General features: G+C 44.5%; 1 protein-coding gene across 2 annotated transcripts in view; it reads left to right on the top strand.

The window, feature by feature from the left end:
• HTR7 (5-hydroxytryptamine receptor 7) overlaps window positions 1–7,253 on the top strand; it is a 61,339-nt gene extending 54,086 nt beyond the window's left edge. Inside the window, exon 3 of one of the 2 annotated variants that reach the window (XM_084904341.1) lies at window positions 6,825–7,253. In XM_084904341.1, coding sequence (XP_084760467.1) covers window positions 6,825–6,867 — 43 coding nt within the window. In that variant the 3' untranslated portion in view covers window positions 6,868–7,253. The remainder of the gene's footprint in view (window positions 1–6,824) is intronic. The other variant, XM_084904342.1, reaches the window with a different exon arrangement.
• Window positions 7,254–11,868: the final 4,615 nt, after the last annotated feature.

Below are 11,868 nucleotides of genomic sequence, written 5' to 3'. Positions count from 1 at the left end.
TCTCCTCAACCCCACATCGAGGTATGTCAATCTGTTCCATGCCTCCATGCTCCGGGTCTTATTTTTGTCGGTCAATTCATTTTGTTCATTAGATTCCACAGATGAGTGAGATCATGTGATACTGGCCTTGCTCTGCTTAGCTTATTTCACTTAGCCTGATATTTTCCAGATCCATCCATGCTGAAGCTTCTGGAAGCATAGCTCAGAAGGCTTCCTGAATCAGTAGCTAGCTTATTTTCTAAGCTAAGCAAATCAAATTGGAATTCAGAATTCTATGAATTCCAGTGCTCTACCAACAGAATGCTGAAAGTCAAAGATAGGTACTTAGTTGGCTTGGAAGATGAGACCAATTTGCTGGTGAACTGAAATTGATATGCTTGATGACGAGAACGGTGCTGTTTCTCTTCCTGTCTCCATTAATACCATCCAAATTATGTCCTTACGTCTTCAGGAATTATAACATTATCATTTTCCTTGCTCTTACTCTTACATCCAGTACAACTTTTTTGATGACCTCATCCTTCACTGATGAATAAAGGAAGCAGAGTCACACAGGCTAAGAGCTTGTTTTTAGGAAGCGTGGCCTATCTTAAGAATTGAGAACTGACAGAGGGTGGTTGAGTTTGTCTAGGGCAGCGGTCGCCAACCTTTCAGACCTCACGGAACACCAGTGATCTGTGGATCACCGATTGGCAACCATGCTCCAAAAGTTTCCTTAAACCAGTGCTCACCAACCTTTCGGACCTCATGGACCTCAAGTTGGTGACGGCTGGTCTAGGAGGCGTTAGTGACTTTGCAGGAAGCAATTGCATAGGGAGTTGGGATCTGAAAAGGATTGCAAAGGGCCAGTGGTGGTAAGCAAATGGACCTTTCCCATGTAACCCACATGTTAATGAATTTGTCACTGTAAAGAAGGTAGGAGACAGTGTTGTAATGAAAGTTGTCAGCAGGCCCAATGAAGATTTTGCTTTAAATTAGAGGTAGAGGAGACATATTCATGTTGGAGAATTGAGGGGGAAGACACTGGAGTGAGGAGATGGAAGATATTGGTGACAGAGAAAGGGGATTTGTTGATCCTGTGAGAGGAGGAAGTGTTGTTCCTCACTAACTGGGAAGAAGGAATAGACCAGAGAACTATGGGCCACTGGAGCTAAGAGGGACCTTCCCAGTCATCTTGTTCATGACAGAACAGGTGACGGATGCCCCACAGTGAGCTTGTAGCTCCACCAGGTGTAACCCACATCATCTGAATCTTACTTCTATCTACTTTTCATGTATTAGACTCTTTTATGTGCAATAAGGGTGTTTATCTCAGGGGAGCAGCCTGCTCGAGGTGCCCTCACTGATTACAATAGAAACCAGAGACTCCAAACCTGAGATGCTCTCCCAGATGACTGAAAACTTCTATCTAGGAAGTCATCCTGTTATCTTCACTAGAATGCAGCAGACAGAAAATCCCCTAATAGAGATGAGGGAAACCAGATATCATAATTTCTTGTCCTAGGAACTAAAAGGTATAAGCCTACAAATATGCTAATTCTTGAACCTGGGTATAGCTTCACAGGTATTTATTTTCACATCTATTATATATATTTCTTTGTACTTCTGAAATTGTTCACAATAAAAAAAATTAAACACTTTTTTTTTTTTTTAAAGAAAGCAATTTTCTAGAATATGAGAAACCTATATCCCCAGGAATCTCTCTAGGACTCTAAGATTCTTGCCAAATTGACCACAAATGTCTGCTCACCAGATTCCAAATTCCTTCAGGGAAGAAGCTATGCCATAGTCAGATCTAGTATAGCACCTGACACATAATACATAATCAATAAAAGTAATAATGGCTAACAATTATTGAACATCTATCACATGCTATCCGCCATTCTACCTGTAAAGTAGGTGCTTCTAGCACCCCCAATTTTTAGAAGAATAACTGAGGCTCAAAGACACAAAGTAACTCTCACCAAAGGTCACATACCTCCTAAATGGTAGATATGGTCTGAATCAGCCCAGTGCATGTGCTGTTAGCTATTATGCAACACTATTTGACAAATGATTTCAGTCTGCAGTCAGTGAAGAGCTGCTGAGTATTTTTGAGCTGGGGATTGTAGCCATCACCTCTCTAAGAAGACCGTTGGGAAAACCTGTTAATAAAAGTAAGCCAAGTTGGAAGGATACTTTCTTAACAGAGTTTTTGTAGTTTCTCAGATGGAGAAAGTAAGGATAGGATAGAGTCTTAGGGCTTGGGCTAGGGGAAGTTAAGGTGGGGAACTGGTGAGGACTGGACAGAGCTTATGACATAATAGCTTTGGATTGGTGGGTGCAGCTAAGCCAAGGCCTTGAAGCCAGTACTAATGAGCAAACTGTTGGTTTTGATCAGTAAGCTGTATAGATTAATAGGAAGCCTTATCTTTTGGAAGCAACTCCTTTCTGGGACAAGTAGCTGGGTGTTTTGCTCCCCCCAGGGTTGTTTATCACAGGTATAGGGAAGGCTGTTGATTTCCGTTCTCAGGAGTAAATGCTGAGACGTGTGTTTGAGGAAAGTCTATGGCAGCAGTGCAAAAGGCTGGTGGCAGAGGGTCCAGGTAAGCAGCTGGTGTAGAAACTAGGAAAAAAAATAAAGGCAGTCCTAAACTAGAAAACACCACTGTGTTTGTATGCCTCCTACACAGCCAAAGAACTTGGGAATAGCGATGATTTTAGCTAATGATTCCCACATAACTCAGCCCACAAAATGCTAATTTTTCAAATGTCACACAATAGGTTTTCCAGTTTAAAATAACAGTAACCCACATTTATTGAAAACTCACTCTCAGGCATGATGCTAAGACTATGTGAATTATAAAACTTAATCCTTAAAACTTTATGAGGTTGGTTTTCTTCATCTCTGTTCTGCAGATGACAAAACCATGTCAATTTCTCTTATAAATGTTTCTATTTCTCTCTTCCTCTTCCTTCTGCTTCATCTAAAATAAATAAAAACTTTTTTTTTTAAAAAAAAGTATGTTAAAATTTCGATAGCAGGCAGCTTTTTCATCTGTCCCCATGGGAGCATGCTCCTTTTTAAATTCTTATTTATAATCGTGCCATGCACTGAGGACACGGGAAATCTATGCTGTTGTTCCTGTCTTAGTACATATATTTCTCTTGGACAGACTGTACATAAACACACACACACACACACACACACACACACACATGTTTTTGTAATAAGAACAAAGGAATGATGGAGACAGGAAAAGCTACAGGATTCAAAGAAGAAGATAATAACTCAGAGTTGACCCAACCCTTATCTGGGAAGACTTGATGAAGGCTATGGCCTGGAGTATGTCTGTGCAGGTGTCAAAGCATTGATAACTCAAGGAGAGTAGAAATGGCTTTCCAGGTAAAGGGGACATTTAGTCTAGAGGCACCAGTATGGGACCTTATGCAAAGGATGGTCTGGCTGAAGTTAAGTATTAGTGTAGGGAAAGATGTGGAGATCACAATGGAAAGCTTAGAATAAAATTAAATCCTGAAGTGTCTTCCATTCCGGTCTGAAGAACTTTGGATTTTATTATTGACAAGTGATTCTCAACCAGGGGTAATTTTGCCCCCAGGGGATGTTTGAAAATTTCCGGAGATAAGGGGAGTACCTACTGACATCTGTCTAGTGGGAAGATGCCAACGATGCTGCTCATCATCCTGTAATATGAAGGCAGCCCTCCTACAAAGACTTACTCAGTCCCAAATGTCTGCAGTGCTGAAGTTGAGAAGTCTTAGTGTGGACAGTAGTCATCCATTGACGGGATCTCGGCACGCAGGAGACCAGAATCATCAAAGCAGTGAAGACCAATTCGGTGACACCATATGGGATGAATCAGAGGGTAGAAGCTGGCAGGAAAGAGTCTTTTCAATGGCTTGTTTTCTCTAGAAATATCTGAGGGCCTACCATGTACAAGGCCCGGTGCCAGGCATGGCAGGGGATGGAAAGATGAATAAGTGACAGTTCTTGCCTCTAGAATGCCATGGTTCAGTGAGTGGGATATGGTGTGGTGGTAGATTCAAAGACTGGTGACCAGAATACCCCACACAATCCATGGTCTGCACCATTGCATTCAAGTAAACGCCAGGCAGATAACTAGTAACTAACTCTACTTGAGTCTCTGGAAGGACAAAGAGGTGTACAATTCATAGCTCACAGCAAACCTTTGTTAGGACCCTTTGTTTTCCTACCAATCTCATTGGCGCTCACACTTCTCGGGCCAGCCTAGAGACTCAGAGCTCCTCCTGCTGGTCTCTCCAGCCTTTTCTCTCTCTCTGGCTGATTGGGTTCTAAGGCTCTTTTACTTTTCCCCCTAATTTTTCCTTCTTGGCTCTATTTTTCCTCCTACACAATAATTTTCTTTTCCTTTGTAAACAGTCCACTAGCCTGTGTATTATTACTTTCAAATGTTTACCCATTCTTCCACATTTTCTCAATCAGCATATGAAGAGGCTCAGGAGTCCATGAGACACTCGGGAATCTTCCTAGGGGTAGGGAGGGAAGAGAGGGAAAAGGCATGGACACTTCCCTGGTCATTTTCATTTGCTCTTCTATCATTCTGTGCCCTTTTCACAGGTATTCCAATCCTGGTACTATAGAATCAAATGTGATATAAGGAGAGAATTTTTTCCCCCCCGCTTTAATTTGTTGACTGGATTTTTTTGAATTCCTATAAATATCACCTCTTGATGGCTTTCGTTCTTTGACACTGTTATCGTGAGTGATACTGAAAAGCAGTTTCTAAAGTACTTCCATAGAAAAGAATTTAATGAGGTTGTTTTTGAAGTAGCTCTTCCTTTCTGTCTCCCTTCTTCTGCTTGGTGATATAATTATTGTCTTTCTCTCCAGAGACCCTTCTAGTCCCTGTCAATGGCAGTGGCTGGTCATAGTGGAGTGACCCTGGGATCCTGCAGTGAGTTCACTGCACTGTGCCAGGGGTTGTGCTCAAGCTTTTGAGCTCAGGGTGACCCCACCCGTGATTAGAAATGTAAAGTGAAATGGGGCCCAGTGGAAACTGGGAAGAAGCACCAAGGACCCAGACACCCTGGATATCTGTAGTGGGACACTACTTTAAGGACAAACCAAACCAAAAAGGTTGCTATTTCCTGAAAATCCCCCCCCCCCCCAATAGTGTTTTCCTTGCCATTAACTAGCTGGAATTCAGCACTTTATTTTTATGAAATCATCAGTTAGTAGTAATAATAGCTTCTTTGCCTCACGCTTTGCAGTTGCCTACATTTTAACTCTTTGAAGTAGGAAAGGCAAGCAATTGACTTCTCTTGCTTTTTCTACAATGACTTTTTAATAGATAGTGTATACCCATAGCACCAAGTAAAATCAGGCTGTGGGTATAGAAGAGAAATAAGCCTTGGGGGAGGCCGGAATGTCTTAGACGAAAATACCCATGGTGGGAATTGTAAAGGTGGGTTTTGAATAGAGAGTAAGATTTTAACAAGAAGTGACGGCAGGGGTGGAGGTGGAGGTAGAGGTGGGTCGGGGCTGTTGGAAGCAGAGGGGAGATCATGGGCTGAGGTGCACAGATGTGGGTGGGGCATGTCTTCAGTGGTACCTGGAAGCTGGGTAGACTGGGTCAGCATGGAGGGCCAGATGGGCAGGATGGGAGGGTGGATGGAGGTTTTTGGTAGTAGTGAGAGCAGGACTGTGGTGTAAACAGTTCACAGTGGGAGAAGGAGGTCTTTGTCAGGACAAAGGGTGAAGAGAAGGTGGTCTTGAGACTAGAAAGAGGCCAAGGATGTGTGGACAGTTGGACGTTGACTAGCAGGTGGGTGGGAGAGGAGATTCCGAGGTGGCCCTGCGGCTGGAGGCCCCGAGGGACAGTTCCTGAGGGGCTGAGAGCTGCAGAGGAAGTGCAGTCTCCCTTCCTGCTGAGAAGAGGCAGCTCCCCATACCTGTGGAGGACCAGCAGGGACACGGCCTGTGCCCTGTGCCTGCTCCAAGGTACTCAGGAGCCCAGAGCCAGGGTCTGAGCGGAAGTGTGGCCTCACTCTTGTCCTCAGGCGCCGCTGTGTGAAGTGAGGGGCAAAGCGAGGAATGGTGTCTGGTGGAGAAATGGATCCTGTCCCTGGGAAAACCCATTTGGAATCCTGGGAGCCAAGGGAGGGGGCACTTTCAATGGGATAGGGAGGCAGAGGCTGGGAGCACACTGCTGCCTGCAAGCTCATAGACCCGGCTCTCAAGTACAAGGACATAGCTTGGTAAAGCGAGTCCTGTGAAGGTGCAGACTGAGGTGGGTGTGGATCTCGATGGAAGGTGGCACTACACCAAGGAGGAGACTTGGCCTTGGCCCTGGACTTTTCCTTGGCCACGACTCAATCCACGTCTGTGAATCTGGGGGGAAGGCAATGAGGGAGGCGAGGTGGGGTTCCCTGGTCTCTGCAGGTATGGCTTACTATACCCCACCCTCCTGTCGTGAGTACTTCTTAGTAGTCATCATTATTCCTTTCAAGTTGGGCAAGTGCAGTCATATTTTGCAAGGACTTTTTCGAGTAGAGCCATTTTTGGCTACGGCTGTACTATAAAGTGGATTTCTAAATGGGTTATCTGGGGCTGTTTTGCAACTATATTAAGCCCCTTCAACTTATAACAGTAATGAAATTTATTAAAAGAGCCACAGCACATCTTCCCTTTCGAGACGCTCAGCACCCCTTAGAAGCCACAAATGCTTCCAATTACTGAGTGCTGTGAAAATTAAATCCACCCACCGCAAGAGGAAAACATTTATGGTTCTGCTAAATCATTTTCTTGTCTTCTCTCTCTCTCTCTCTATCTTCCCTTATAGACAAAAGTCTGACTACTGTAGAAAAAAAAGCCATGACGCATGATCAAAAGCAAAATCATGGAGACGAACAAAACAAGGCCAGACAGAGGTGGAAACAGAACGAAATCCTGTGCTGAGACTCTGAAATGCTGCTTCCGGTTTTTCTCGGGATGGTTCACACGTGACCAGCAGGGCGATCTGTTGTACATGTGTATTATGAGGGAGCTGGTGACCTCTCCTTGTTTTTCCCCTGCGGATCAGTGCTGCTGTGTGCACATGAAAATAGTTCTCCGTTTAAGACGGCCAGACCAGCTCAGCCATAAGCTCCCGAGCTGAGCTGAGCTGAGCTCCAGAAAGGAAACACGTTTCTGGTGCTTTACTAGTTGTCCCAGTCCATGCAAGTCCGAGCCTAGGCACTGCGGAGGATATTCAGGAATCCGTTCACGAGAGAGAGAGAGAGAGAGAGAGAGAGAGAGAGAGAGAGAGAGAGAGAGAGAGAGAGAGAGAGAGAGAGAGTTAATTTTGTTGTAGGACAGATGGGTGTTTTTCCAAGCTAACTGCAGTAAGCATAGTGTTGACTATGTTGCATGTCCCATGTTAGACAACAGAATCCCGTCATCAGCTCATACAAATGATTTCCCAGAGCAGCAGTGTCTGTTTTAAGCTTCTGTCAACCCGTTTGGCTTTTCTGCAGGGTCCCCGTGACTTGCCCACAATGCACTTTCTTTGTTAACTGGCTTACTGTTACGGTATAACTCAGGAACTGATCTCAGGATGGAGGGCGTCGGCAAACCCGAATAAAGCTTCTTCTTGTGCTCACCCTTCCTCCGAGGGGTCCTGAGGGGTGAGGGGACTCCTTCCGTGAGGACTTGTTACCTATCCGCACTGGATGTTAACGTGGGTGTTGGCACTGAACCTGGACTTTGGACTCGCATTAACACACTGGTGCCATGAGCCCAAGGCGGGCCCATAGCTGTGCTTCTGGGGCGGACGTGAGGGAAGAATGGGGCTTCCATGAAAAGTTGTGATGCACCTGGAAATGGACTGTCCACATGTTCATTCTCGTCGAGCGGCCTTGTGTTAAAACTGAACGGTGTGAGTCGGGTCACCCGGGACACTCCCTATGGGCACACGCTCCTGTTTGTTTTGTGTTCTCTGTATCTTAAATCGAATGTGTGCCTGGCCGGTTCTGTTTCCCTCCCTACCGTGCTAAGCATGATGGGCAGACCTCGGAACAGAAAAGGTCCGTTTGCGGTAGCGTGTTTTTGTAACGGGACTGCCGTATTGGGAGCGGAGGAGATAGGAAGACGGTAGGGATATAGAAGCGTCCCTCGAAGGAGAAGAAATAAATATAGACCTTTGTTTGGTAAAAAGAGAACTGCAAGAGAAATATTATTTTCCTACCATAAATGTAGCTGTTTCCTTCCAGAATAATGGGGAATTCCAGCGTGGATTATGGATTTCTTCCAACTGTCATTGACATTGCTTCTTGCCAGGCACAGGGGCGGCCTGCCTTCCCTTGCAGACCCAGCTGTACAAATCCCCGAACTGCACATTCGCTCACGTGACTGTATATACTTATATTCGTAATTTAAACGATTAATTCCGGTCAGGTAAATGTTACCTTTGAAGATGTTTTATTACGTTACATCCAATAAAGTTTATTTGTAGCTGTAATAAAGCCATGTAAGTAATGATTTTTAATGGAAGGTCTGATGTCATAAATGTCGCTCTGTATCAAACAGCAGAAGGGCAAGCTTCTGATACTTGCTAAATCCTCTCAGGTAATGAAGGCAGTTCTGTAGTTAATTGCATTTCACTGTGAGGATTCATCCATGTCGTAAGTTGTGGGTTTTTTTTTTTTTTTTTTTTGTGTGTGTGTGTGTGTGTGTGTGTGTGAGATTGTTCATTTGTAGATTTGATTAATGAGCGTTTATTGGGCTTTTGCTACCCTCTGCACTGTGGGCAGGGAGGGCACAGAGAGGCGTGAGCAGAGAGAAGGCAGGCCTTTCTCAGGTTGTCACATGTTGTATGGTAAGCTCCGTAGCAGGCTGCAGAGACTGACGTGTTTTTCCTGTCCATGAGACAGCATTATGGTTAATTGGATTGATTTAGGTTTTCAAGTGCTTTTGCTTGATGTGTTTAATTAGTTATGAAACAGGGCTCTTTATCCCGCCTGACTTGAAAACCTGATTATGGAACTCTGCCTCGTTCTGGTGACGGGGGCTGGCACTGTCCGCTCTGCTTTCTGTGGGTGGCCGCCACAGGAAAGGTAGAAAGAGAGAATGAGAAAAATATCGAACGGTTTATACTATTTCACCCAAGGCCTAGGTTTTGCTAAAGGTCCTGCTTTTGTTTTCACTAAACATTGGAGGGTGGGGGAATCATTGAAATAAACATGTTACATATATGTTACGACTGTTTGGCAAGAATGACTGTTGCGACAAATGTCGGTCTCACTCTAGGGCACATGTGTCAAACACAAGGCCCGCGGGCCAAATCTAGCCCGCCAGGCCTTGCAATGTGGCCCGCACCGCGCTGTCATCACTGCACTCCGCTGTCAGTTTATGACATTGTCAGTTTATGACTGTTCAGTAAACCATTCGGCCCGCGATTTAGGCTGGATTTTAGATTTTGGCCCCTTCTCTGATTGAGTTCGACACCCCTACTCTAGGGTATCAGCTGCCATCTTCTGGAAAGGGAGTATTGGGAAACCATGCTTGGGACTGTAAGAGATAACTTCCTGACGGTGGCCTTACTAATGTTTGTAAACATTAAACAGGAAGAGCTCACAGAGTTTCTAGGCTTCCTGAAACTCTTGTAATCCTTAAAGCATTTACCGCGGTGTCACGTGCTTGAGATGCCTGTACATGTTTTTGATATTTTCATGCAATTTTATTAAGCTTCATTGTTTGCAGGCACGAGACCAACCATCAGAATAGGCAATGCAGGCAGCTTTTCAAATTGTTTATGCTAGCATAATAATTGTCTGAATTGCCATCTGTAGATGGTGGGGATTTTGATTGTCAAGTGAGTTCACAATTTAATGGATATAAATGTTTACAAGTCCCGCATTTTAAACAGTCCACGCCCCTTCCCATCTCAGGACCTTCACACATGCTTTCCCTTCCTATTCTCAGTTATGTATGTAATGCTTGTCTTCATCTCCGATTAGTAATTCTTCAGGGGCAGGGACCATGTCTGTCTCCTCACCAATATGCCCAGCACCTAGCACCATGCTTGGAACATGTATAGAAGGCATATAATAACTACTTTTTTAACAGAAAGGGAGGAAGAAAAAAAGGAAGGGGAGGAAGGAAGGACAGGGAAGGAGGGAAGTCAGAGTTGACTTGGCACCCTTTTTTTTTTAAAAATATATTTTATTGATTTTTTTTTTTTACAGAGAGGAAGGGAAAGAGATAGAGAGCTAGAAACATCGATGAGAGAGAAACATCGACCAGCTGCCTCTTGCACACCCCCTACCGGGGATGTGCCCGCAACCATTGTACATGCCCCTGACCTGGGACCCTTCAGTCCGCAGACCGACGCTCTACCGCTGAGCCAAACCAGCTTCGGCATGACTTGGCACCCTTTTTAAAATTTCAGGTGAGGAACTTGAGCCTGGAGTGATCCGGAGACCTGCGCAGTGAGCGGGAGAGAGGAGCTGATGGGCTTACGCTCTCCTGTGTGCACAGGGGACAGGCCTTCCCCTCCGCGGTGCTGCTGCTTTTGCATGAGTTTCTCATATCAAGAGAGCAGCCCCTTCGTAATTTCCTGCACTAGTGGAGCAGAGCCATGGATGCGTTATGGCCCATATGTTGAAACTTGTTTATCTAGAGCTAGCCAGATGGTCCCTAGCAGCACACACACACAAGCCATTTGGAAACGTTCAGAGGGTCAGTGCGTTTTGAAAGCCCCGGGAGTGATGCAGATTGTGATGTCATCCCTTACTTATGGCAAACGCTGTAATCCAGAAAGGGAGACCTTGCTAGGGAACATGTGTGAAGCATGCAGACCTTGGGCGCCAACTCGCGGGATCTAGTTCCTGAGACAGAGGCTTCTTTAATTGGATCTTTCTTGAAACTTGCTTGTCTGCACTTTCTCTGGAGAAGGAAAAGTAATTTCTTAATGTAAGTCCTTTGTGTCTCAAGCTCCTGCTGGCTAAATGAAAATCAAAAAAGAGCCCTGCTTAGGCAGAGCAAGCAGCAGAGCTACGATGTGATCATCAGTAAAAATGTAAAAGCGATATTTACTGCCTCAGGGAGGCAGAAGAGGAGAGAGGCTGAAAATGATCAGAAACAGACTTGCAGGTAAAAGTTATGTTGGATATTTGGCATTTTTAGAAGAAGCCAAGTTGCAGGAATTAAGACATCTTGTGGCAAGTATCACATGATCTCACTCATATGTAGAATATAATGAACAAAATAAACTGTTGAAGAAAATTGTTCCAGAAATACAGAAACGTGGAACAGATGTTAAATCTCAGAGGGAAGGCAGGGATGGGTGAGTGAGATCAACCAAAGAACTTCTGTGCATATGTGCATAACCCATGGACACAGACAATAGGGTGGCGAAGGCCTGGGGTGGGAAGTGGGGGCAGGCTAGAAGGGGTCAATGGGTGGAAAAAGGGGACCTATGTAATATTTTCAACAATAAAGGTTAACAAAAGAGATATTTTGTAACTAGGGCGCCCGGGCCAGAGACACATGAAATCTTAGATTCTGTTCAAACTATAGAATTTATGCTCAGAGATCATGGAGCAAGAAATATTTAAAACACTGTAAAGAAATGAAAGCCTTGAGACTGGAGTATCAGGTGACATGATTCTTCCTCTAAGAATTCCTTTGATTCTCCATTCACTCATGCGTTCAAACAGATATCTATTAATATACCAGAGACTGTAAAACACTAGAATCCAGCGTTAAGACAGGAATGATCTCCATTCTCATGAAGCTAAAAGTTTAGCAAGGAATCTGAATATTGCACAAATTATTATAATAAAATGCCACGTGCATTATGCTAAGGCAGGCACAAGGAGATTCATAAAGAAATGCATACTTCAGTA

This window comes from Pipistrellus hanaki, assembly GCF_964339955.1.
Source record: "Pipistrellus hanaki genome assembly, chromosome: 14".
In the NCBI taxonomy this organism is placed as follows: Eukaryota; Metazoa; Chordata; class Mammalia; order Chiroptera; family Vespertilionidae; genus Pipistrellus; species Pipistrellus hanaki.
The sequence above is the reverse complement of the archived record's forward strand: the minus strand, read 5'-3'. Positions and strand labels throughout refer to the sequence as shown.